The sequence below is a fragment of the Taurulus bubalis genome, assembly GCF_910589615.1.
Source record: "Taurulus bubalis genome assembly, chromosome: 4".
Taxonomy (NCBI): domain Eukaryota; kingdom Metazoa; phylum Chordata; class Actinopteri; order Perciformes; family Cottidae; genus Taurulus; species Taurulus bubalis.
This window is the reverse complement of record NC_136592.1, coordinates 5,681,402-5,707,936: the sequence shown is the minus strand read 5'-3', so window position 1 is coordinate 5,707,936 and position 26,535 is coordinate 5,681,402. Positions and strand designations below refer to the sequence as shown.

General features: G+C 43.3%; 1 protein-coding gene across 1 annotated transcript; it reads right to left on the bottom strand.

Annotated features, from left to right (window-relative positions):
- Window positions 1–1,268: 1,268 nt before the first annotated feature.
- On the bottom strand, window positions 1,269–26,026 carry dok4 (docking protein 4; the record flags this gene model as incomplete). The annotated part of the gene is made up of 8 exons (XM_079217176.1): window positions 1,269–1,414; window positions 2,294–2,408; window positions 3,357–3,495; window positions 7,038–7,227; window positions 7,371–7,490; window positions 8,043–8,157; window positions 9,685–9,792; window positions 25,961–26,026. The coding sequence occupies 8 exons, from the start codon at window positions 26,024–26,026 to the stop codon at window positions 1,269–1,271; spliced, it is 999 nt and encodes a 332-aa protein (XP_079073302.1).
- Window positions 26,027–26,535: the final 509 nt, after the last annotated feature.

Genomic DNA, 26,535 nt, shown 5'->3' with positions numbered 1-26,535 from the left:
CAAAGTCACATCAGTTATCAGCAAAATCAAAGGCATTAATCCAGACGTGGACATACAGTGAAATTATCAAGTGTTCTTCAGACAAGTGTGTTAGCTGGCGTTGGTACACTGGGAATCCTCGACGTCAGCGTCTTTCCAATGATAGCACAGTCCACGTGGTGCTATTAAGGCACCATGCAGTCCCGGTCCACGCAGCATTCAATGTAACACACTGGACCTTATTGACGTTTATCCCACGGCCAATTGGAAATTGTCACTCTTGGGGTGAGAAACTCAGGATTAAACATCATTCACAGATTCCTCTCTAAAGATCTACGGAGTCTACCCAGGTAGCTTTGTAACAAGATCAAGGCTTTCCACCCTCCTCCGAGAGTGGTCATCCAGAACAAGTGTAAACTCTTCGACCTTGTTGGACGACATGTATACCACCGTGGTGGTTTAAAGGTGCAATCTGTAAGATCTGGCCCACCCGCTCCGCACTAATAGGTGGCAGCATTTCTCCTCTACTACTGGGCCAAGTATGTCTACATTTAAAGTCCTGTGTTATTGAAAAACAAAAGCCAACTTTGTGTTTACTGTGCCACGAACCGGGAGCTGTACGTCCGTGTGCAGCTTGGTAGTTTGTCTGATTAAAGCCAGACTGGCAGAAACAAGAAAACAACTTGGAGACTACTACGCCGGAAGGGGAGCATGTGACAGCTCCAGGAGAGGGATCTTCATTTAGTAGATTTGCAGAGCTGCAGCAACTGTAATTCAGCAATCGCAATCCCGGAGCCGCCGCCCGCCTTCCTCCTCCTGGGGACGAAACGAATATACACGTTTTCTTTTTCTGGATTTAACTCCTGGACAGATCCTACACATTGCACATTTAAAACGCTGGCAATACATGCCAGTCTGCCGGAGTTTCTCACCCTAAGTGTGGAAAAATGTAAAGTACCCCCCCCCTGTGGAATTGTAGGAGCTGCAGTCATGTAAGGAAGCTCTATCTCCTTGCAGTCTTTTGCTGGATTTAGTTTTCACTTCCTGCATTCAGCATGGTCTGTCGGCCAGTGTCAGTCCTGCCTACACCATCTCCTGTGAGGTGTAACGTTGGGCTGTAAAACTTACATCAGGAGGGGACAGTGTGTGTTTCTTTCAGTGTGTGTGTGTGTGTAAATTGTGTGGGCCTGCATGCATGTATGCGCATGTGTTTCATTTGTCTCTGCGTCTTTTTCAACGTCTGTATCTTCTTCCGTGTGTGTGTGTGTGTGTGTGTGTGTGTGTGTGTGTCACTGTCTGGGGTACGTGGGGTAGTGTCTTGGTGATTGTTTGTGTATGTGCGGCTGGGACTGAGCATGTGCGTTCGCCAGGGGCAGCGTGGCGTGATGGTCGGGAGGCAGGTGGGTGGACAGCAGGTCGTCCTCTGCAGCATCACCTACAGACAGAGGACAAACACGGCTTTTACTTTTGCGGTTGCTGGTACTGTAGTTGTGTCTTTATCACTTTACAGAACCAGGCTAGCTGTTTCCCTCTGCTTTCTAGTTGTTTGCTAAGCTAAGCTAATCCTGTCCTGACTCCAGCTATGTACTTAACACTCAAGACATTAAATTGATGTTGAAAAATAACCAAGTAGTGCAAACTGCTGGACTATTATTTAAAACCCAAATCCAAGATATTAATCTTAATTAAATCTGACAGATTAAGTTTGGTATTATTCCTGGTATTATCTTTTTTCTTTTGATAGCTACAGGAGTTTTACACAACTCAAACAAAAGGAACATATTTTCCTTTTATGAGAAGCTGTGAATTACATCATTGGAAAGAATCACCTGTAAATCTACTGCAGTAACCACTCTGCTTTATTTGTATTAAAAGTTGTATTTCAGTTTCTATCTCAACCGTATATTTAAGAGAAAGAGGCAAAACCCTAACATACTACATTTAGCTGACGCTTTTATCCACAGAGACGTACATGTTTGCTCTATACACCGTAGACACAGCAACGGGGAGCAATTAGGGTTTAAGTGTCTTGCTCAAGGACGCAACAACATGGACTAGCAGAGCCGGGGTTCAAAACACAGACCCTCCGATTGAAAGACGGGCATGCTAACCACTGAGCCATAGCCACCCTACATGAGAGATTTATTTTTCCTGCCATGTTGGTGCCAGCAGGTTTGCTTGGTGCCAGGAAATGAGGTTCAGGAACAATAGCAAAAGACGGAGAAATGAGTTGTCATGCTTTTGAACTATACATAGTATGCAATAAGCTACATGAGAAGAAGAAAATGGTCTGAAGGTCTGTGTAAGGGCCTACCACTGCCATCCATGCCGGTCTGGTTTCCAGTGATGTGGTGCCAGTAGACGGATCGGGGCAGGATGGCGGTGGGGGTGCAGGGGTAGGAGCCAGGCTCTGAACCCATAGACATCAACTGGGAGTCATAAAGATAGGACATAACATCAGGAATTAAGTTCAAGTATGAAGCACTGCAATTTATAATGTCTGCGATTTTTGTTTTGTTTAAAGGGATAGTTCAGCCTTTTAACGAAGAGCGGTAGGCACTCCATAGTCAGTGTACCTGTTGTAGATGTCTGTCTGCGCACCCTCAGTTTGGAGAAACAGAAAAGAGTACCAGCACGGAGTACCAGTATGATGTTTTTAAAGAGTTATTTCGGATTCACCAGTCACACAATAGCAAACCGAGGCAGCGGTCGAAACAGCAACTCCCGTGTTCTACGAGGCGAAATGACTTTTTTTATCAATAAAGATGTCTGACAGCAAGGTAAAGCAGTACAACTATTCTAAATATAGCATACTCTTAAACTGGTAAGGATTTTTAGGTGTCGACAGAATATATTTAGCTGCTGTCCCCTTCCTTAGCATTACATTGGTCCCCTCTGTTTCTCCAAACTGCTGGCATGCCGGCCGTCATCTTCTGTAGATAATACACAGACCATTGATGAGTGACTCATACAACCCAACTCTTCTTTGGTAGAAAACTGCCACAACTTTATGTTTATAATTTTCTGCAGCGACAGGATGCAAATGTAACATTACACACACGCTCAGGTCAATTAGTCTAACACATTTACTCACTACTTCATTTATAGAACTTTTGCTGGATCTTTTTTTTGTAAAAAGCTTTTTACTACATTGGAATCAGAATCTCGTTTACTGCCAAGTAGGTTTTGTACGTACTTGCTTTGGTGTATCTGGGCTTCACGTAAACATAGTGAGTGAAAATTACATTTGAAATAGAAAGTAAATTACAAAATAAATAGAAAGTAAATTAGCATTAATTAATGAGTCATATTGCTAACCACCTGATAGATAGATGTAAGACCTATTCACTCTCTTTTAGCTCTAGCCGGGCTCTCACCCTGCTGTTCTTCTCCATCTCCAGCAGGACCTTCTTGTGCTGCTCTGCGATAGCCAGCGTAGAGGAGTGGACCCTCTGGTAGATCTGCTCTCCTTCTCTGGTCTGGAAGGTGTAGAGGCCTTCACCGCTGTCACACATCCTACACATAACAGCAAGTCAGTGTGAAGCTAGTGTGCAAAACAGCACAGAATGGCCAATACAGTATAATGGAGGATTGTCTGGAAAATGTTAATACGCTCCTATTCCCTCGACACTTAATATAAATGATTCAGTGTCCCCTGACACAAATCTAATGGAAACACGGAAGCATTGTCAGTTTTAAGGTTGTTTCACATCGCGTCCAAACCTACATTTTGATGCAAAAATGCAAATGAGACGATGTTCCCTTTGGGTCCAAAGAAAGACGCGATCCATTGATTCCTCTTATTTGGCGTTCACACTTACAAACTAATACACTAGGGATGCACCGATCCAACCTTTTCAGTCCCGATGGCGATATCTGGGCTTTGGGGATCGGTCGATACTGAATATGGATCCAATATCAGGATTTTATTTAATATGCTGTATGTCTCACTGTGTGAAAGAGACTGGCACCATTTATTTTATAAGTAGGACAACTTCAGGCTTGACTTAAATATTGCGTTCCTAATTTTGCAAAATAAAATGTAACAAATAAATGAATAGATAAAAATATTCTAAATGGTTAATTATTAAAATAATGGTATCCAATACCAGATCGGCCCATTGGCACCGGTACCCGATGCAGGTATTTGAGTCAGTATCAAACACATATTTGCTATCGGTCCGATCGGAGGTGTATCTCAAAGTCAGTCACAAGCTGAACAATCTCGGAACCCCATTGGTTATCGGCCTGATGACGATTTAGCCTTTAGCCTAAAGGCCAGGACTTCCTCTTCCATTCGATTAGCAACTTGAGACGTGAGAATGTAGTTGAGTTGAGAGACGACTTCTACGACCGGATTGTTTCACGAGTATTCAGTTTACAGGCCAATAAACAGCTAAATCATCATCAGATGATAGCCGCAGGGTTCCAAGAATACATTTTGGCCTGAAGCGTTTCCCCTCTTTTGCGCTCCACACGTACTGTTTACCTGCATGCTACCAAAAACGACGGGACAAATACAGAGTTCCAAAAGATATTCATTGACCAAACAATGAATCCATCACCGATACATCACAAAGTATGAAGCTGCTCAACAGAGGTGTATTGAGCTGGTCTTCTCTGTATATTTTAACAATTAAAATGAGTAAAACATACCGAGCACATGGTAACCATACTTCAAGATACCACAGAACAGCTCAGCTAGTAATAATCACATCAATAACCAGGCATTTCTTTGTGTCAGCATTAATACACACATCAGGTCCAGTAAAGTGACGCACAACCTGCTGTCAGTCAATTTCCCCACGTGGGTGATGATGCAGGATCACCAAAACTGTCTAATGAATCAGCATCCTGTCACTCCGTAAGTATGCTTTATTTTGACTCTTGTTTTTTTGTCAGTCAATTTATCACTTCCGGACCACATGACCTGAACAACAGGTGTCAAAGTGACCCAAGATTCATGACCGGCGAGAGACGAGATCCAGTGCACCTCTGTTCGCCCACGGTGCTCTTTCCCAGATGACTTAAAACTTTGTACATAATACTATTAGTACATTAATAGTAAACTAACTGGTTTCAAACAGTCTGTTTCTACTAGGTTTTAGTTCACGTGCATTTCTGTCTCCATCCATAGTGAGGCTAGCAGGACGCGTTAGCTTCAGGAAATGAAGTTAGTGGACGAGTCGTAAATGAATACAAACAAGACCCAGTCTTTGGGGGTGATGCAGTACAACACGCCCACAGACAGAGGGCTCTCTCGCCACACACACACACACACACACACACACACACACACTGACACCTTTATCTGCATCCAGACCCAATCATAGCTCGCCAGGTTTTATCAAAGAGGAGGAGATAAGGAGGTCAGACCCAGCATTGATTCATCGTCTAATCTATTCAATCAATCTCTTCATGGACTGAGAGAGAGAGAGAGAGAGAGAGAGAGAGAGAGAGGTATCCTTGGACTGACCGTACGCTCACAAACAAAGTGCACACGGTTGGCGTTTCATATGAAAAGGTTCATCTCTTAATGTTTTGTGTCTTAGCGGATACATTTAGTCAGTTTTAAACTGGTCCAGTGTTGAGGGAGAACACTGCAGCAATGTAATCATATCGCGTCGTCAACGTGCTTTATTATCCTTTGGGATCGTGTCATGTGACTTGTTGCCGGTGGAAACGAGGGTGAGAGTCGGAGAAAAGAGTCTCAAGTCTCTTATTTAAGTTTTCCTCACTCCTCGCTCGAGCCGGAAGTTGCTCTGCATCACCATCTCAAAGGTCGTCCCAAAAGCTCTAATTTGGGTTCTGATGAGCGAGAACAAGGATGGGATCTGTGAGGAGTCATGAGCGAGGACGCACAAGAGCAGCCTTCACGGAGGTCTTTTAACGGCCCCCTCATCTCAGTTATTGAGCGGACGCTGCATCTGATTGATCAGATCTTAAACTAAAGTAAATCACTACCACACACACGCAATCTAGCAGGGAGCTCCTGAAGACCTTCTTTGACTCTGTGGTGGCATCAACCATCTTTTATGGAGTGGTCTTCTGGAGCAGCAGCATCACAGCAGCTGACAGGAAGAGACTAAACAAACCGGTAAAGAAGGCCAGCAGGGTGCTGGGTGTCACTGGATGTGGTGGAGGTGGTGGGAGACAGGAGGATGATGCTAAGCTCTCATCCCTGATGGACCACACCTCCCACCCCATGCAGGACACTCTGCAGCTCTGCACAGCTCCTTCAGCCACCGGCTGATTCACCCCCAGTGTGAAGGAGAGGAACCGCAAGTCCTTCCTTCCTGCTGCTGTCAGGCTGCACAACCAGCGGAGCTCCCAGTAGACCACAAACACTTAGAACACTTGAATGACTTTGGCCACTTTAATTACATTCATCTGGTGCAATATATAATACATTTAAGTACTTATTAAATGTTTTTATTCCATCTGTATATTTAATATTGCTACTGTATTCTTCTTTACTGTTTTTTATTACTGTTTTACTGTTTCTTTATATTACTTTATTTACTATGTGTCTCTTGTGTGCACTGCTGCTGTAATCCTGCAATTTCCCCACTGCGGGACTAATAAAGGATTATCTTATCTTATCTTGTATGATCATTTATTTGTTTTCTGATTCACCATTGGGGTTAAAATATATTTTAATTGTTGATCTGAACAACAAAAGGACCATAAACAACTTTCTTCATTTATTAGAAAGATTTGTCTTTTCATGAGTTTCATCAGATATTTCTGTCTGTCTGTCTTTCAGCAAGAAACTATATTTATATAATGTATTGTGATCCTTTCATTCCGTCACGTGAGGCTGATCATTCCTGAGCGTCGTTGGGTTTGATGTGACTAGAAATGTCCTCCTCAACGTCAACTCTCCATGCATCCCTGGTGGGAGGGACTAAGACGCAAGAAAAAGCACTGTCAGAGGACGTACATTGACGCTTAGCGTTCTCCCCCAATGCTGGACTTTAAAAACCCACTGCTATAACAAAGTCACTGTGTGTGTAGCCTGCATGCATCCAGTCATCCATCCCATTCCCAGGTCTCACCTCCCGGCTTCGAAGGTGAAGCGGGTGGCGTCGCGTCCGTAGCGCCGCAGGGAGCAGAGCGGCCAGGTGACCAGCTTGGTGCGGGGGTTGTGAATGTCCCACAGGTAGATGTTCTCGTGGGTGATCTGCATCATGCACTCCCCGTAGATGTCCAGGTTGGGACAGGGCAGGAGGAACACGTTGAAGCGCTCTGCGGGGGCCGAGGAGCAACAGGAGCAAAGTCAGGGCCGTCAGCGTAGTTTGAGTTGCAATTAAGATTTCAGATATGAGCTGGAGGCCCGACGCTAAACCACAGACCTGCTGATTTTGTGTGTTTGTGTGTATGTGAACTACCTGTGTGTTCACACTGCACTCCAGCAGCCAGGAGGTCCGGCTCTCCCATACTTATGTCATTGAGCCGTGTCCCCAGACACTCGATTGACAGCGTCTTAAACCAGTCCTCTGCCTCCAGCTCTGTGAAGAGAGAGGGACCGAATCAAGGATCACAGAAGAAAGAAGTCAAATGGTGAAATGCCGACCTCTTCTACGGGCAGATGTTTTAAGACTAAGGACAGAGACTGAAAACATGTTGATCCCTCTCAACTATTTATTCGTGAACAACACCCAGATTCAGTAACTGTGCTCAGCTTCCTACGGTACACATTGAAACTCTCCACATGTGACGTACTTCCCAATCACAACGTCGCATTGTGCTTTTTACACGTCTGTTTGCGTACATATTACCCAGACGAGACACACCGTGTTAATCGGTGGCTTTTAGAGGCGTTGATAGGTGTTTTTATTTTGACTTTGGACTGAGCCACGCTAGCCGTTTGCCCTTGCTCCCAGTCTTTATGCTAAGCTAGGCTAAACATGCCCCACATGTCTGGTGCGATAACAGGAAGAAAGCATGCTAAACTTGGGTGGAGCGTACCAAGTGTTGAGGGTATGTTTAGTGTGTGTGTGTGTGTGTGTGTGTGTGTGTGTGTGTGTGTGTGTGTGTGTGTGTGTGTGTCCATACGCTACCTGATTCACAGGTGAAGGTGCGTGCGGTGTCGTCTGTAAACACAATGGCCACCGCCTGTCGCTTGGTATCTCGAGGCAACCGCGTGATATTCTTGACGTTGCTAATCTCTGTCACCTAGGCAACAGGTCGGAGGTAAAAAAGGTGAACAAAGTGGATTATAGTGTGAGGAGTTATTTTTCAGCATCAAGTATTGCAGAAGCCCTCTCCAGTTGTGAAATGTGTGCAAATAAAGGAGATTTTTTTTTGTCGCATTCAGTCTGAAGACAACGTGATAATCAGATCCACTAAAGTGGAATTTTAAAAAGTGTTGGGTTTATGATATGTTCAGTCAGGATGTTCTTGTGTAATCAATTGTTATGTAACTGTGAGCCCGCAGCATTGGGAGGAGGTTGAGGAGTGGGTCTAAAAAAACAACTTTCATCCAGCAGACAGCTGTTCATGTCCCGTGTGAAACCAAAAATCAATGTTGACTTATTTGTCAATATTAATTTAACCCAACCTAAAACCTTTTCCTACAAGTAGTTTTGTTGCCCAAATACAGCAGGGGCTTCCATCGCTCGTGCTGCTGAACATTTGTAGGAAAACGCACAAAAAAATACTAAAAAAGAATAAATAAAATGTTGGCAACTGGTGAGCAGAAGCTACCATGTTTGAATTGCGGAAGAGTGACGTTTAGACGCACCATACAGCTCTGGTGGTGGTGGCAACCTGCCAATCACAGTAAGTCCCGCCCTAAAGCATCCCCTGCGTTTGACTCTAAATGACCATAATTTACTAAATGAACATCACGCTGTATTGAAGAAGACTTGAAACTAGAGATTGAGACATAAACTCATGTTTACAATGTTTACTGAGGGAATAAATCAAGAGAGAAGTGGAGTCATTTATATAGACTTCTATACAACCAGAGGAGTCGCCCCCTGATGGCCATTAGAGATAATGCAAGTTCAAGACACTTCGGCATCGGCTCTTGCCGCCTGGTTTTCTTTCACGGCCCCCTTCTCTCTCCAGAAACGAATGGAAGGAAGAACATATTCTTCCCCATTTAACTTCAACGACAGCTCAGGAGCTGTCCACACGGGCCATTGTGTAGCTTTGTCGCTCGCAGTGAGAACACAGCATTAGCCAGTTCATTGGTTTGTATGAAATAAAACTACTGTGCTGTACAAAAGTGAAACCCCTCTGTGAAACCTCTCATGCGTTCTATCGTTGTGCTTACAGTGAAAATAAAGAAGGATTATAAAAAATAGAGCAAAGTCTCTCTGCAGCGTCCTTTGAAGCCCCCCTGGCGTGTTGAAGGACGTTAAATGGAGGAGTGTGAAAGCAGGAGGTCAATTGAAGGAGATGTGGTGATGATGATGATGATGATGAAGAAGAAGAAGAACAAAAGACGAGTGAGTTCTGAGAGAGACGGAGTGAAGAAAAAGAGAAAAAGAAGAAGAAGGATTGTTGATTCTCGCTGAGCTCAGAAGGTCTTTTAAGTGAAGGCTGACTGCTTTCATTGATGTCACTGTGTGTCTGTCAACTCTTTGGCTTTGGTTTTCTCCTACAGAACAGAGTATACCTGACACACACACACACACACACACGCGCACACACACACACACACACACACACACACACACACACACACTCACCTACCTTAGGAAAGACTCTGATGTAGGCAGACTTCTCATCAGGGTATTTCTCCAGACGACGAGGTCCTTTGCTCGATGACTTCTTGAACACCAGCCAGCAACGCCGATAGATCTGTTATATAAATGCACAGTTTTTATTAAAAATAATGTAATACTCAATAATCATTTAGTTTTTGTCAAAAAAACAATAAGTTGATTAAAACCCAAACCGTATGTGACAGAACAAAAACAAGTTAACAAGCCTCTAACTATAGAAATAAAAAAAGGCCTACACCACTACGACTGTGTGTACAGTACATTATGGGATGTATGCTATCATATGTGGACTTGCTGGAATGATGCAATGTGTGTTTGCCTGTTAATCAATACTTGATTTATCGTTAATACTGTTACTAGCTGAGAATGGCTACGTCACACATAGAAAAGGTCGTGAATAATAATTGAAAAATAAATAAAAATCCATCTCAACTAAAACATTATTGGAAAGTCAACACTTAAACATTTGCAAGAGCCAGCCCCAGATAAACTTTGTCCAGGAAAGAATAAGTGACTTTCTGAAAAAACACTGCATGTCCTCTGGCTTCATTCCACTTGTCCTAGAAAACACGAGAAAACAACAAACTGAGCTATTAGGTGCAGAAATGAAATGCAACCTCTTTTGTGTTTATCAGCACTTGGAATAAGTCAATTCCATGGGTTTAAGTTGAGGTAAATCTGCAAGGCAGGACTTCACATGACGCTGAACTAACTTAAAGATGCATGCAAAATAAATAGACGTGGAAAGATAAACAGTCTAAATGCACTTTGTGGCAAGGTAGCTTAGCGGTATCTTTAGTTGATACGGTGTGACACCTCCGGATAAATATATACATATTAGACTGAAGGGCAAAAAAAAAAGCTCACTATTCAAAATGCCCATGTATCCATCCAAGTCTCCTGCCGACGCAGCACTTCAAGGTTACCACTAACGCCATGTCTGGGGTAATATCATTTTCTTGAGCTGTAATGTGAGCGAAACCCCTCTGGAATATGAGGAACTCCGAGCTGTTCTGCATCAGTTTCATCTTTGAAGATGTGAGAAGGGAGCAATTAGCACTTTCTGTCGTCTTTCCCTCCCCCCGCCTCCTCTCTTTAACTTTGCTTAACGCTGCTCGCAGTTTGTCTGCAGAGACCCGATTACTTCAAACGCAGGATGGGCAAAGTGATATCGGGGAAGGAGAGATGAAGGGGAGGAGGGAGATGGATGATGTGGAGGATGGCAAGCGAGAAGAAAAAGATATTCTGGCAATCTATTTTCTAAGTCTGATTTAAATAGAGTTCTCTTCTGTGATGATGGTTTAAAACAATTTCCTTTTTTTCATCTGTGAAACAGGTCGGCAAAAAAGATTTGGCTGGTGAACATTTTTTTTTGGTCTGTCTTTGTTGTTGTAAAACTAATTTCGTCCACAAGAGGCAGAAGCGCACCACTACATATGTCATCTTTTCTTCCAGGTACGATTTAAATTAATTTCCGCATTCTACGTTAACCATGTGTTTAAAACCATGACTGTAACCCGGGAGATGTATAGCCTCAAAATGTAGTTGAGAATGCAGTTATTCGTATGAGAATGTCCTTTTGTAGGAAACAAGGTTGGACATGAAGCTAGATGCTAAAAAAAACAAAAGAAAAGCGCTCCGTGAGTAATATGAGAGGAGGTCAAGTGTATGTGACATTGAGCTCATTTCACGGTTGCCCTCAGGCCTCAACGCAGGACAAATTAAGGAAAAAAGTACAAATAGAAGAAAAAAAACCTAAGAGTAAACTGTTTCCTGCAAAATTGATAATAAACAAAGTGCGTGTCCTCAGAAAATCCAGTGAAATACATAATCGACCCTTGAGGAACAGTAAATCTGTTCCTGACTGTTGAGGCTTCGTTCATTACATGTTTGCAATGCTATCTACTAAACCCTGATTTATATATATATATATATATATATATATATATATATATATATATATATATATATATAACATTCATGTGACGGTTTTCAACCTCACACTGTTCATGTTATTGTAAGGATTTAGAAATTAGAGTGAGAGCTACAGCACGCTAAATTACCAATTTCAGGAGTGTTAAGAATCACATTACCACACACACACCCACAGAGAGAGAGAGAGAGAGAGAGAGAGAGAGAGAGAGAGAGAGAGAGAGAGACTATAGCAGCTGTGGTAAATTGACTTACAATTAAAAAAGCCATTACATTTTGTCAAAGGAAATAGAGAGAGGATGTGAGGAGAGAGGAGGAGACAGAGAACAGAACAGATGACAACAGCAAGAGATAATGAAGCAATAATGAAGGAAAGAGGACCGAATACAAGACAGTGTGTGCTGGTACACACACTGTTTTGTGTGTGTGCTGGTGTGTGTGCTGGTACAAGACGCAGAGGGTGGCAGGGGGAGGTTTGTGGCTGAGAGGGACCGGGACTAAGAAGACAGTGGAAATGAACAACCCAGCTGCTTCCTCTCTATAATACAAGCTGCTTAACATTGGGGATAAAAAAAGAAAGAAATACTCAACATAAAATGTTGAATTCACACATTTTAAATGTCTACGTGGATAACAAAGCCAAAATAATCAGAGAGAGGTAATAGAAATGGATCGCGTGTGTATGGAAAGCAGTTTACTTGAATTCCCAACTGCAAGACATGACAACTTCATCAGGATGAAGTGTGATTGTTAAAATACAGATATGCTGTGAAATCTGTCACCTTGCTCTGAACCCTGGTTTTCGAGAGAATGTGTTGGTGTTGAGCAGAAATGAGGACAAGTCGCACTAAAGTGGCACACACAGTGACTAAAAGACTTGAGACTTGACTTAAAGACTTGCTCCTCAAAGACTTACTTGTGAAAACAATACTTGTGAGCATGTCTAGGTTTGATGGGCTAGTGATGTGTTAAGATAAAGCACATTATGTGCTGTCATTAGTTGGAGAGCCAGTGTTATACAGTACAGTTTTAATGTTCCACGCCCTATGTTCTATTCATTTTTAATACGATGATCTACTTTAAAGGAAAGCATTCATTGTGTGTTTTCCTAATTGCATTGCAATAACCTGTTTAAAGTGATCACATACAAAACCACCTTATCAAAGCTGATACTGTAAGTCAAAAGATAAAGGAGGGGTGACATAACACATGCTTTGAATTACTGAGATACAGCTCTGCCGTGTTCTGGTATGCAGCCAATTATAGAACCTACATAACACCATTAATTGGGCTTGGACTTGGGAATTGACTTGGATTCTAGCTCAAATAATTGAACTCTAGCTCAAAGACTTGGACTTGACTTGGACTCTAGCTCAAAGACTTGGACTCTAGCTCAAAGACTTGGACTTGACTTGGACTCTAGCTCAAAGACTTGGACTCTAGCTCAAAGACTTGGACTCTAGCTCATTTTGCGTCTCATGTGTTGACGCGTCTCATTTTAGTTTAGTTTCCCTTGCCTTAACCTGGACCTAAAAACAACCAACTCTGAACCCTAAACAGACCCTGACAGTGCTAAAAAAGCAAAAGTTAGTCTGTAACTACAGTTATGTGAATTCTAATAACCACCAGATCTAATATGCAGGGATGATCACGGCTGAATCTCTGGACTGCAGGTCACACGATGCGTACACAACTATCACAAAAGAAAAGCTGTAAAGTGAAGTCAAAAACACACCAGATGACTGCATTAAAATAATTTGATCCATTTGGTTTGAACCCCCCGTATCAGCGTGGGTTCCCTCTGGGTTCTCCGGCTTCCTCCCACAGTCCAAAGACATGCAGCTCAGGTTAATTGGAGGCTATAAATCACCCGTAGGCGTGAATGTGAGAGTGAATGCTTGTCTGTCTCTATGTGAGTGAGAGACTGGGACCTGTCCAGGTGAACCCTGCCTTCGCCCAATGTCAGCTGGGATTGGCTCCAGCGCCCCGCGACCCTAAATACGATAAGCGGTTTGGATAACGGCTGGATGGATGGTTCGAACCCAATGTGGGAAGTCTTGAGTAAAATATGTTCATGCCATTCAGGTGAGCCGGCAGGATTTCAACGGGCTTGAGCAGGAGAAGTCTAGAACAGTAGATCTATGAGCAACTTTATTAACTGTGATTCTGAATACAAACACTGAATCATACAATACAAGTCATGAATAGTCCCATGAAAACAGTTCATGAGTGTGTAGAGACAACAGAACTAGACTATTGAACACAGAGTCAAAACAGCTGCATCAGCGCTGGGACACGGCGTGTTCTGAATCTTTTTAATATCGAAAGAGGAACATACAATTACAGAGAGAGAGGGGGAACAAGGGAAGTGGGATAATTGACTTCTGACCGGCTGCTGTTTTCCCCGGAGAGCAATACGTCATCTCCCACCCCGCCTCCACATGCTGCCACGGCAACCAAACCGTCCCGCTGCCACAGCATCACAAGCCTGCTGAGCCCGCATTTCTTCTTCAGCCCATCTGACATAGACAAAGGGAGGTGGTGTGTGTGTGTGTGTGTGTGTGTGTGTGTGTGTGTGTGTGTGTGTGTGTGTGTGTGTGTGTGTGCTTAAAGGTGCAATGAGAGATTTGGATCGCATTTTAGTTTCAAACATTCAAGAAATTAATTATGCCAAATATGTATGGACCTTTTTACAATGTGTAAACAATGATGATGTAACTAAGTGTAAATAGCTTGCCAAGCTATGTAAGGGCCTTAACTAGCAAAGAGCGCAAATGTATCCTCAACTAAGTGACTTTCCACATCCGTGTGCTATTCGTGAGTGGGTAGAAAACATTAGCAAGTGGCCCAGGATTTATTGGCCAGATATATACAGTACATGTATATGGTGGAGACACAGAGTGTGGAACATGACACCGGCAATAAATCACAAAGGTACAAGTCACAACTCAGTTATCTGTGGTCATGTCCAGAAGGTCAAGTCTGGCAGAGAGTTTTGAGTTTATTGAGTTATAAAATGGGCTGCTATTTTTGAACCGTCCAGTGGAAGTCAACGCATTTATTTGCTCGCAGCCACGGACGCCAACTGCGTTTTCTCAGTCGAATGCGTTTGTCCTTTGAAAAGCCAGTCTGATTTCTTTCATATAGCCAGAGCTTTCTCCACAGCGATGTGTCAGCGCTCCACACCTCACCACTCTGGTATCTGGGGGAAAGAAGCTCAGATAGTGGAAGGGGGAGCAGACATTAATCCTTGGAGTACATTTGATTTCAATGTCAACATAATAGGCGCCGCTGGCACATTAGTTTATTGATCAGGCTGACTACACAATTATAAGCAACATCCTCCCGATGTGTAAGCGTATGCACGTTGAGAGAAGGCTCGGCAGCTGCCCTGGGAGGAGGAATGTTCACTGATCTGGAAAAACCATGTGAGATCACTGACAGTTAATGGTAAATAGACCTGTACAGCGCCTTTCTAGTCTTCCAACCACTCAAAGCGCTTTAACACTACATGCATCATTCACACACTGATGAGAGGAGCTCCCATGCAAGGTCCACATCAGATTATCAACCATTAATACACCGTAGGCGCAGCTACGGGAGCAATTTAGGGTTAAGTGTCTTGCTCAAGGTCACATCGACATGGGCTAGCGGAGCCGGGGATCGAACTGCCGATCCTTTGATTGAAGGGCGACCCTGCTCACCACTGAGCCGCAGTCGCCCACATTAATATAATTAGTAAGTGAGTGGAAATGCAGCCCACGTGGCTGCAGGGAGACACTGCTGACTACGTTTGCTCTTAGCAGCAAGTCGCCAAAAGGCTCTGAGTATCCTGACAATTAGGAATGTCACGATATCAGGATTTTAGTCGGCGATACCAATACCAGCTAAAATTCCACGGTTCTCGATACTCAATCAGATACCACGATAAAAATAAAAAACAAACATAATAGATACAATATTCATATCTCGCCCAAAACTATATTTCCAAGATTACATTTGGACATCTACAATCTACCATACCAATACAATCTTACTGAATCATATCAAAATGTCACTCAAAGCAGTTCCTTATTTAGCTGTGCAGGACTGTGCTGCTAGCTCTCATCCAGCCGACTACAACACTGATTTGTGGTTCACAATGTGATACTATCAGCAAAGGGACAAATGAGGGTCACGTCAATTGGGATTTCACTGCCTCCATTCATGTTTTAATACATCAATTTCAGAATTTTGGTATCAACTTTACGGTTCTTGTGACATCCCTACAGAGAGTTGAATGTGTCATACATATTACAACACTGCTCACTGCTACTGCAGCCTTCAATGCTGACCACGGACAACTGCAGTGTGTCGATTCCAGGTCCGCCACACACACTTTTGCTTAGGTGCCTTCCTCTAGTGCATGTCGTTGGTGGTCTCGGAAGCAGACAAGCCCCTCCCTCCTCATCAGCGACGGTGCCCGCCAATCACACAGGACATCGGGGTTCAATCCCCAGACGGGGAGGCGAGCTGCCCAAACAAGTGCGACCTATTCCTATCTGATTGGACACATCTTTTCCTGAGCAGGACAATCAGCCCTGGGCACGGCGGATCGATGTGCTGTCGCAGAGCCTCTGGGAATGCTGCGTCCCGCTCCACCCGATGTCCCCACGGACGCCATTAAAGATTGATCTGATCTTATCTTACCTGCTTCAGTAAGCTTCGGGCCGCCACCTCTGCAGCGACCGTCCTAACGCCTGCAGAGTAACGGCCGCATGCGACTCCTTTCGACAACACTGACTCCGTAATTGTCTGTCTGCTATATTTGGCGATGACTTTGGCCTGCTCCTCTCACAGAAAGCAAGGTCAGCGCTAACAGCCACCAAGATAATGATTCGGAGTAATCACCTGGGCGCTTCGCTTATCACTGTTAGGTGGAAAACGCAGTCAGAGTCATTTCAATAGCCCCCATAACCATTCCATCATATGTGGTGAGCCAAAATGTGCTGCGCATCACTGAGCAACTGCTAATGCATTATTGGCATTGTTGACTGGGGCGACTGAGGCTCAGTGCGGGAACAGATCGTCCTTCAATCAGAGGATCGGCGGTTCGATCTAGTGCTCCGCTGGTCCATGTCGATGTGTCCTTGGGCAAGACACTTAACCCGAAGGCTGTGCCTGCGGTCTACGAATGGGTACGAATGTTGAGGATTATGAAGAATAGAAAAGCGCTATACAATCACAAGTCCATTGAATATTGACAGGAGCATTATCGTCTGCACAGGATAGTGAGGCGCTGGGGCATCACTCAAAGATGTGGTAGCACTTTATAATAAGTGCACACTATTTAGCATTAGTAAAGCATGAATAAACAATGAATTCATCATTTATGAAGCATTATTTCAACATGAAAACTCATTAGTACATTAGTAGCTCATTCATAAATACAGTTATAAATGTTTCCTTTTGATTAATAAGCTTGGGTTTCATACTTTATAAATGATGGATTCCCCATTTGTAAATTAAGTATTCAGGATTTATAGATGATTAATACAATAATTTGTAAAGTGTTAGTAAATTATAAAAACAATGCTGCAATTCATGATTAATTTAGTAGTTACTACTCGTTAGTTCAGTATTAGTTAAGTATGTTCGGTGACCTAATCTAAAGTGAGGACAATCTGCTTTACAAAGCATACCAAAGATGTTTATATGTATATTTGCATCAATGTGGCACCAACAGGATGGGAAATGTCACACGAGCTCAAGTTAACAATACTCAAAACTTTTATCATGAAATGTTATTCTTTTCATTTTGCGTTGCATAGAAGTGCCAACAATTGCAAAACATATGTTCTTTAAGATGATACTTTAAACTTTCTACATGAATTCCACCATGCAGAGACTTTCACACAGTTTCATTTGACATTCCTGCCGTCACATGGACATTTGGGAAGGTACAGTACACAGGAAGGGACATATTCTACTGGAAGTACAGTAGGAGTGAAGGAGTGAGATGTAAGGGATATCTGACCTGATGGCAGATATAAATAACATCAGTCATCTGAGTATATGATCATTTCAAGCGTAAGGTGATAGCTAACCTGTGATCATTGCTCAGAAATGTAGTATAATAAAAAAAACTCACTTTTGGCAAAAAAAAAAACAAAAGCAGCTCTTTTTCTTTCTTTTTTAAGACGAGCCAAAATGTAGTGAAGCTGAGCTGTTCTGTAATCAGTCCAAACATTTATTCAACTCACGCCATCCCTTTCCCCGAGTTAGAGAGCACATAGAAATGCATTAAAAATGTCCCTACCAACATGAACAAACCCATGCCCTTTGCTCGCAACATAATAAATTACTTTGAATTCATTTTTTATTTTCAAATATATCCACCATAAGATGAACATCAAGCCCTGACTTGACACTATATGGTCTTATAAAATGTAGACGGCTAAGATGTTTGCAAAAGCTTCTTTCTTTTTTTTACACAACTAGCAAGAGTAACAGAAACATGTTTTTTCGTTTAACTGACACTTGAACACGGTTGAGGGTTTGGACTTTTCCGCGAGGTGGGGGGACGTATAGGACGCTCTGTGTGTTTTGGCTGCTTTCTGTATTTTTAAACGTTCGTATTTTTAAAGTTTTTTCTCACGTAGTAGAAGCCACTGAGAGTGAATATTATGTTTTCAATGTTATTATCATACCGTCGATGGTGTGTCTGGGTTTTTGTTCCGGTGCTCTGAACACGTCTCTCTGAAGCTCTTTGCAGGTGGCATGGAGGATTCCCTGGAACCGCCGTTAGGCACCAACCTCACATTTGTTTAGTTCATGAAATGTACACGTATTCAGGAATATGGAGCTCAGTACGACAGACATTCCTGTAATCTTACGTTGCAATAACATCATTAGCAAATTGTTGCAAATTGCCACTGGTCCCAGCTAATCTGGCCAGCTAAAAGCTGGTGGGTGCGCCTATGATGGTTGACCAGCACGTTCAAGTAGCCTTCTAGCTATTGCCGTGTTGCCAGGTTGGTTGAAAAAAACATGTTGTTAGCCAGAAAAGTAGGGGGAAAAAACAAGAAAAACATCTTCACTGGCAGTGATGTTGTAAACTCACCCCAGCTATACCGACACAATACTTCCTAAAGCCAAACAACGGGGCAAAACATCTGCCAATCTGGCAACATTTCTTGGGTGTTAAATATACCGGTTATTTTCAGCGTGCGTTGTCAACCAATCAGGGGCAACCAGGAAATTGAAACCCATTAGAAACATAATGCAGGAGGTGCAGCCTTAATGGACCAGCACACAACAGCTTGAACATTAACACCCGACTGATTCTGTCATTCTTTTTGGAACACAATGTCTTGTGTAAGTAAGTGCAAATATGTATCTGCATGCAGACATATATATATATATATATATATATATATATATATGTATATATATATATATATATTTGCAGAGGGCCGACAGCACGGAGATGCTGACAATCCAGTGTGCATGCATTCACACATTTCATAATACATGTATACAAATTTTCCTATAATTTCTGACTGGTGGTTAGTGCGCGTGTGTGCCAGTGGGGTCAAAATGTCATCTCAACTCACAAGTCCATTTTTTCCTTCACGCAAACTTCCATTTGCTGAGCTGAAAGTGCTATGGCTCATAAACTGTCGACATAAGAAATGGCCTTTGGATGCCTGATGGAAAATGTCAGAAATAGAAGCACAATGCACATGAGCACTCTGCATGAGGGCATTGTGACTATTTGACGTGTCAGGTTCTGTGCTCAGACTGGCATTTCTCCTCACACTTTCTTGCAACAACAGTTGACGTCAAAGTGGTTCCTGAGACTCAAACTTCAGCACTGAGTACTCATCAGGGTGAAGGTTTGGTGAGTCAGCAAAACTTACTGGGAAGCATTACCAGCAGCACACTGCAGCTACACCCAAACAAGATGTGTAGTCATCATATACAACACTAACAGGAAACCTGTACTCCATCCAGCAACATCCTTAAGATGAATCTATATAATAAAATACATTATTTGTTTCATTCCTTGCGGGCACGTAGAAAATACAAACATCTGAGGGTGAAGAAGAAGGGTCATTTGCACGAAGACGCCTATCGAAAAAGTAATGACTTTATTTAAAATTGCAGAGCTCTCGCTTGTCAATAATATTATATTATTATATTATTATATTGTCAACCGGCTCAACAGAATCCAAAGCATTGCACACAGCTGCTGAACAGGTGAGCTCACCTCCCCACCATGCACTGATATCCTTAATTGGATATTTTGTTTTCCTCAATAGAAATTATTATTCTGAATTTCCCATCAGAGATATTGTAACACAAACCCCAATCCGACTTTGTTAGCAACCAGTTAGCATTTGTTTGTGCCCATCTATTATTTGAGACAAGATAATTATTGGAATACCAGCTTTTCTTAATCTTATATTTTCACCTTTAGATATTTCTTTAAAAAAAGAAAACCTCAAACGTTAAACTCAGAAGATGAAACTGTATTGTTGCAGTGCACCATAAGGAAGTCCAAAGCTATATGTCAAAACTGAGCAACCTGAATTTATCTCTTAAAAAAGAGAAAGGGAGCCGCAGATGAGGAGAAGCAGGGGGAGGATATTATGTGGAGGAGCAGGGAGGTCATAGCGCCGGCAGCCAGAGCGGTGCTGAGAGGAGAGGTGAAGCTGAATGCCAGATCAGGGGAGCTCAGACTCGATAGTGCTGGCTAACCTATTAGTCTCAGAGGGCTGCTTACATAATGATGCCTTCAAGGCGTATAAAACACATTTACAGGTTCTTTGGGCTGAGCAGAGAAACTGGATGTGGCAGGCTGAACTGTAAAAAGACCATCATGTACTTTACTTTTATCCTGTTTTTTTAAACGCACACACTTTTCACAATGCATTTTCTTACAGCCCAGGGCTAAAGGTAGACCCTGGGATAAATTATCAGACAACAACATCCGTGATGCAAGTTACATTGTTTACTTAAACTCTGTTTAACACTAGCAATTTTAGATTTTTAGGGGATAATCCCACAGAGCTAACTCTGCTTTGGAATGTGCCAGTTTGTCCCAGTGTGGAAGCTCAATTAGCTCCAGGCTAACAGTTTACTTAGCTTCAAGCTAATAGCTCACCTAGCCCCGGGCTAACAGTTTACTTAGTTTTAAGCTAATAGCTCACTTAGCCCTAGGCTAACAGCTCAATTAGCCTCAAGCTAACAGCTCACCAAGCCCCAGGCTATCGGTTTACTCAACATGGGACTAAGAGCAGGACGACCTACTGATTAAAACATGTATAGTGTATATTATCTAAGTGTTAATCTAATACTTGTGGTTTAACCTTATGGCATCAAGCCCTGTTTTCCGAAAATCTGAATGGTTAATATACCCATACTAAATTCCGATTACCTCCTCAACACCAAGGCCTATTTGAATAATTTAAAAAGGTATAATATACAGAAAACCCTTGGGAACATAGATAAGAAGTTCATATATGTGTTACTGGTATATTGGTTTATGATAGTGCACAGAAAAAGAAAAAAAACAATTCTTTGGCTAGATTGAGTGAAGTTAAGTATTTTTTAAATAATTATCAGTCTCGTGCATGCGGCTGAGAGCAACAGCTTGTGCGTCGATGCCAGACGTCGAAGCGGCACTGATCAAGCGGCGGTATTTGGCAAGGCGGGAGTGAGACGGGTTGCCGAGAGATTGACCGCCTGAATCACAGTAGCAGCAGTGCTGATTCAATTTGACCTTCAAGAATCTGAAATTGTGGACACAATAAAGCTGCCACATGCGTCTCTGCAGCCCTTTAATCAAACCCACTTATTCTGTGCATTGGCCGACAGCTGAAGGGATCTTAATGGAAATACTCTCTCCAGTGTGCATGTGAAACGTATCTTATTGTCTCACAGATAAAGATAAACAGAGAGCGGAGGAGGCGTCTGAAGTGTTATATCCTGCGTGTTAGCTGAGCTCTTACCAACGCCTGTGTTGTCTCAAAGTTTACTCTGGCCTTAGGCGATGTCACATTTAATTCCAACTGTGAGGCTCCAGGGTGTTGCGTCCTCTATTAATCGAAGTGAATAATTTACCGTGCGTTTCTTTAAACATAACGTACATCTGCCGAGGAGCAAGATCTTAAAAGGTATTAAAGATAAACGTATGTTCTCTCCATATTTGAACATGCACCACATCTATAGAGTATTCAGGGAACACATAGGCAAATGGACAGATGGTGAGAACACAACTCGCATATGCTTTTAGACGCTGTGCCGATCAACCATCTGAGTGTGGTGCATTGACTGCGTGCGTCATCAGTGGGCGGTTGGCAAAGGAGAGTATGGGGGTTTAGAAACCCTGTTCCACGCCTAGAGGCTGATCAATATCAATCTCATCAATACGGAAGTTCATTACGCTGAGAGAACTTGGGTAATACCAAAGCAGGGCGTGTAAAAAACAGTCCGTTGCGTGGAAGCGTCGGGGCTCCGTGGGTACATCAGTGCACGCGAGGTTAGCGGGCAAGTCAGCGTGCGCTTGGATTCTGCATGTCTGGGGCTTTTTCCTCTGGCTTTGTTGTTTTCCCGCTGAGGTAAATTAAGCATGACTTCGGTTGTGTACCTACCCAGCCTGGAGGAGGACCTCAGCTGTGCATGTCCTGTCTGCCCTAAGGAAGCGGAGACTAACTTGGGTAACTCCCTCGTTGTGCTCATGCCCTCGTCTCAACCCCAGTCTCTGGCCTGGGTTTCCCTCAACACCGTGTTACTCACTGACTGAAACTGCTCCCCCTCCAGAGTATGTTTGTATTAACAAAAGATACATTGACTATACATATATCGTGAAAGGTGTCGCTAGTAGCGTGTGTTTCCATTCAATTGTCAAATTCATTTTGAGCTAACTTTTGTAATTTGTTACTTTTTGCTCATTTTCCGTAACTCGTTTGGAGCGAGTAAACTCGGCCACAGCGTTGTTTGGTCAGACGTTGGCGCTGTAGGCTACATATGGCAGTAATGCACTAGAAAAGAGAGTAGAAAAAGTAGAGAACCAGAAAAGTTAATAATGTACTTGTAAAGGGCTTTTCTCATCTTCCGACCACTCAAAGTCCTTTAACACTTCATGTCATCATTCACACACTGATGGCAGGGGCTGCCATGCCCCTCAGGACTTACGAACCTTTCACACACCGGAAGCCACAGCCTGCGGGAGCAATTTAGGCCCAAGGACACATTGACATCTGATGGAGGAGCCGGGGGATTGAACTGCCGATCTTCTGATTGGAAGGACCTGCTCTACCTCTGAGCCACGGCCGCCATAGGTTAATTGTTCTTTCCTGTCAGCTAGTATTGGTGCATGTTTCACGCTGACCAGACAACAGGAATCAAAAAGCAATCAATGACTTTACAAAATAATTATTCATTATTCAAATAATACGCAACTTTGGAAAAGAATTCAAGGGTAAATGCAGCAACCAATTTGTCAAAACTAAAGCAGGAATTAAAATTCCAGTATATAATGTATATTATATAACATAATTGAATTGAGGAGATCTGTGCCATAGACACTGACACTCGGTCCAGCTATTTGAGTCGGTGTCAGCCAGGTATCCAATATTGTGTTGGTGCATCCCTCTAATACTAATAATTACAGCTAAGTGGCTAACCTTAGCCGTTTCCCCCACTTGACTGTAAGTAATGACATTCTATATCAAATTACTTGAACACTGCAATAAGCACAACATGTAAAAGAGAAAACAGATTTTTTTTTTTATTACTGGAGTTTTTAATATGCAAAGCATGCCAGCTGCATTCCATTGATGCCAAACTGTGCCTGCTTCACACCACACGTCACAACGTATGGACTGACTGCTGGCAAAACTGGCACAGGAGGAAGATGGAATAAGAGAGCAAAAGAAAAAGGGCAAAGAGAGAGAGAGTGAGAGTGAGTGAGAGAGGGAGAGAGAGAGAGAGAGAGAGAGAGAGGGAAAGAAAGAAAGATGACAGAGAGAATGTGGAGGAAGGATAATGAGGCAGAAAAAGAAGAATGAGATGTGAAGAATCAGCGCTGTGGGCAGAAAAACAGCACAGGGAGAAAAAGAAGACACAAAGCAATTAAATGACAGGGGCAGAGAGAGAGGGAGGCAGAGACTTAAAAAAAAGAAGAAAAAAATGTGTTTGTGTTAGTGTTCAAGCCAAAATGCGAAAAGATTCACAAAGAGAGAAACTGTAAAAGTCAAAATTGCTTCGGTCCAGTTAATTCCCCTCCAAGCTCAACTGTACTGCAAATGAAATGAGTTAATAACATTTTGTGGGTGTATTGTTTTAAAGTTAAAAAAAAAAAAAGAGGCCGGCTGGGCCAATCGACACCATTTACCCGCTCATGTGTTGCGGCACATTTTCAGAACTCCTGAAACTCATCCAACAGGAACAAGTGCTCTGAGAAGCCAGATAAAAAAGGGCAAATAAGCAAAAGCGATACAGGTGAATGGTGGACGTTCCTGCAGTGTCGCCTCAAACCAAGGAGGTGACATTTCTCCTTTTGTCTCCTCCCATTCAGACTCTGGAAGATAAGGGTTAGAAAGTGAAGGAATTCACAATAAGTCGAATTAGAGACAACAGTTTCCCCCCGGATAGTCGTGTTAACTGAATCGAAGCTGTAATCCTTTAAGGGGGCGGCGGTTCAATCCCCGGCTCTTCTTAACCGCATGTCAAAGTGTCCTTGAGCGAGACACTGAAGCCCACAGTGTCTCCTCGGGCGCTTCACGGCGGCCCACTGCTCCTAATGCTCATTAGTGGTGTGTTGTTGTTGTTGTTGTTGTTGTTGTCATAAATAAAAGCATTGGACAAATTAAACCGTTGACCTTAAGATGGTGCCACATACAAAAAACGACAGGGGATCGCCAAAGTTGTTTCAATTCATCATCAGAGGAACATGAATGTGTCCAATCCAAGTCTGTGAGTGTCTCTCTCTCTCTCTCTCTCTCTCTCTCTCTCTGTCTCTCTCTCTCTCTCTCTCTCTCTCTCTCTCTCTCTCTCTCTCTCTCTCTCTCTCTCTCTCTCTCTCTCTCTCTCTCTCTCTCTCTCTCTCTCTCTCTCTCTCTCTCTCTCTTCCCAACCACAAAAAGGAAAAAACAAACAAACCTGGTGGACACACTGACCAACCAGCATGCTGCTAACATGGCTAAAGATCTCAAGACTCAAGGGACTTTACAAGGACATGTTGTTGAGTTTTGGTTATTCACTGTGTGACACACACACACACACACACACACACACACACACACAAAGCATTTAAAGGACAAACAGAAAAGTCGGTCAAGAACTAAAAAGCAAGTGCGTTATTTCCCCTCCGGCCACATTTCTGTCTCTACACGAGCCAGTAACTGAGCTGCTCTTATTCTGGTAATACCCCGAGCGCCGCGCCGACGCTGGAACTGGAACGCCATCAGTCGGCCCTCTGAGAGCCCGAGCAGGCGGCGTGTGCGAGCAGCGATAGCGGAGTAGAGCGGGTTATTTGAAGTGAGAACCTGGCTCGAATTGATTTGTGTTCGTTCCCCCTAATATGAGTCATGCAGAGTTGAATTCCACTGCCTGCCGGCTCGACGTGACTCACGCTCCCTCAAATTAGCATTCCCCGTGCGGCTCAAGCAGACATGTGCACGCAGCAGAGGGGACAGGTGCGGTGAGGAGGCCGTGCACACGGAAGGTCTTCAGCAACACGCTTAGGGTCAAGACCTTAGTTTTCCTGAGCCAGCTGGGGCAGTCTGCCCAAACTCATCTGTTTCCTAATAATAATGGACTGTCAATGTCATTATCCCACTCCCCGTTATCAACATCTCTCAAGGGGAGGCTCACCCAACTTAGAAAAAAAAACGAAACATATTTTTCTGGTTTTATTTGTCAAGACATTGGATGGATAAAACCTGCTTTTTTGGGGGGGTCATTTGACTTTTTACATACATAGACGCACACCATGAAAGTAAGGTAAAAACAATTAGAGGTCTCTGTGAAAACACATTGAAGACGGTGATTTAAAAAGCATCCCGAGCTCCGCTCAAAACAACATCAAGGCAGACAAAATCAACAACAAAAGAAAAGTTCCTTGCAGTAACTTTAACTTGAAATGATAATGTACTATATTATCGGCGATGTGTTAAAAATACAAAGCAACCGCCGGGGTGATACGTGATCATTCATCATATTATGCATGATCATACTTCCTGTGCAACCAACTCAATGGGACTGAATGGACTTCAATAGAGTGTTTGTGCTGTTAAATGTGACGACACAGACGGGCCACTCACCCCCAGCTTGCGGCTGCGCATGCGTACGTAGCCCTGCTTGACGATGTCATTGAAGTTGGAGGCCATCTTCGGGTGGGGGGTTAACCTGCCGGCCGTCGCCGTGGAGACCATCCAGATGCTTCTTCCCTCCCTTTAACCAGTCCCTTCGCTTTCCCCTCCCAGCTCCGCTGTAGCACTTCCTGCTTCTATCTGCCCTCAACTCCGTCTCTCCTCCTTTTTCATGCAGCTCTTCACATCTTCCCCACCCTCCCCGGTTCCTTTCCTCCCTGGTTCCTTTCCTCCTGGTTCCTTAACCTTCCCGCTCTGTCGGATTTGTTCTCTCTCCACCTTCGACTCTTGCTGTCCTTCTTCTTTCATTCACTCCTCACCACACCGGTCTTCCCTCATCTCCATTATTGGCATCTCTAGGAAATGTACAGAGAGAGAGAGAGAGAGAGAGAGAGAGAGAGAGAGAGAGAGAGAGAGAGAGATGGGGAGAGGCACAGATGTTTATATATGTATATATTATTCATCGAAGACTGAGGAGCACAACATTATCGTCCATTATTCATGCAGGTGCCACACACCATTATTGA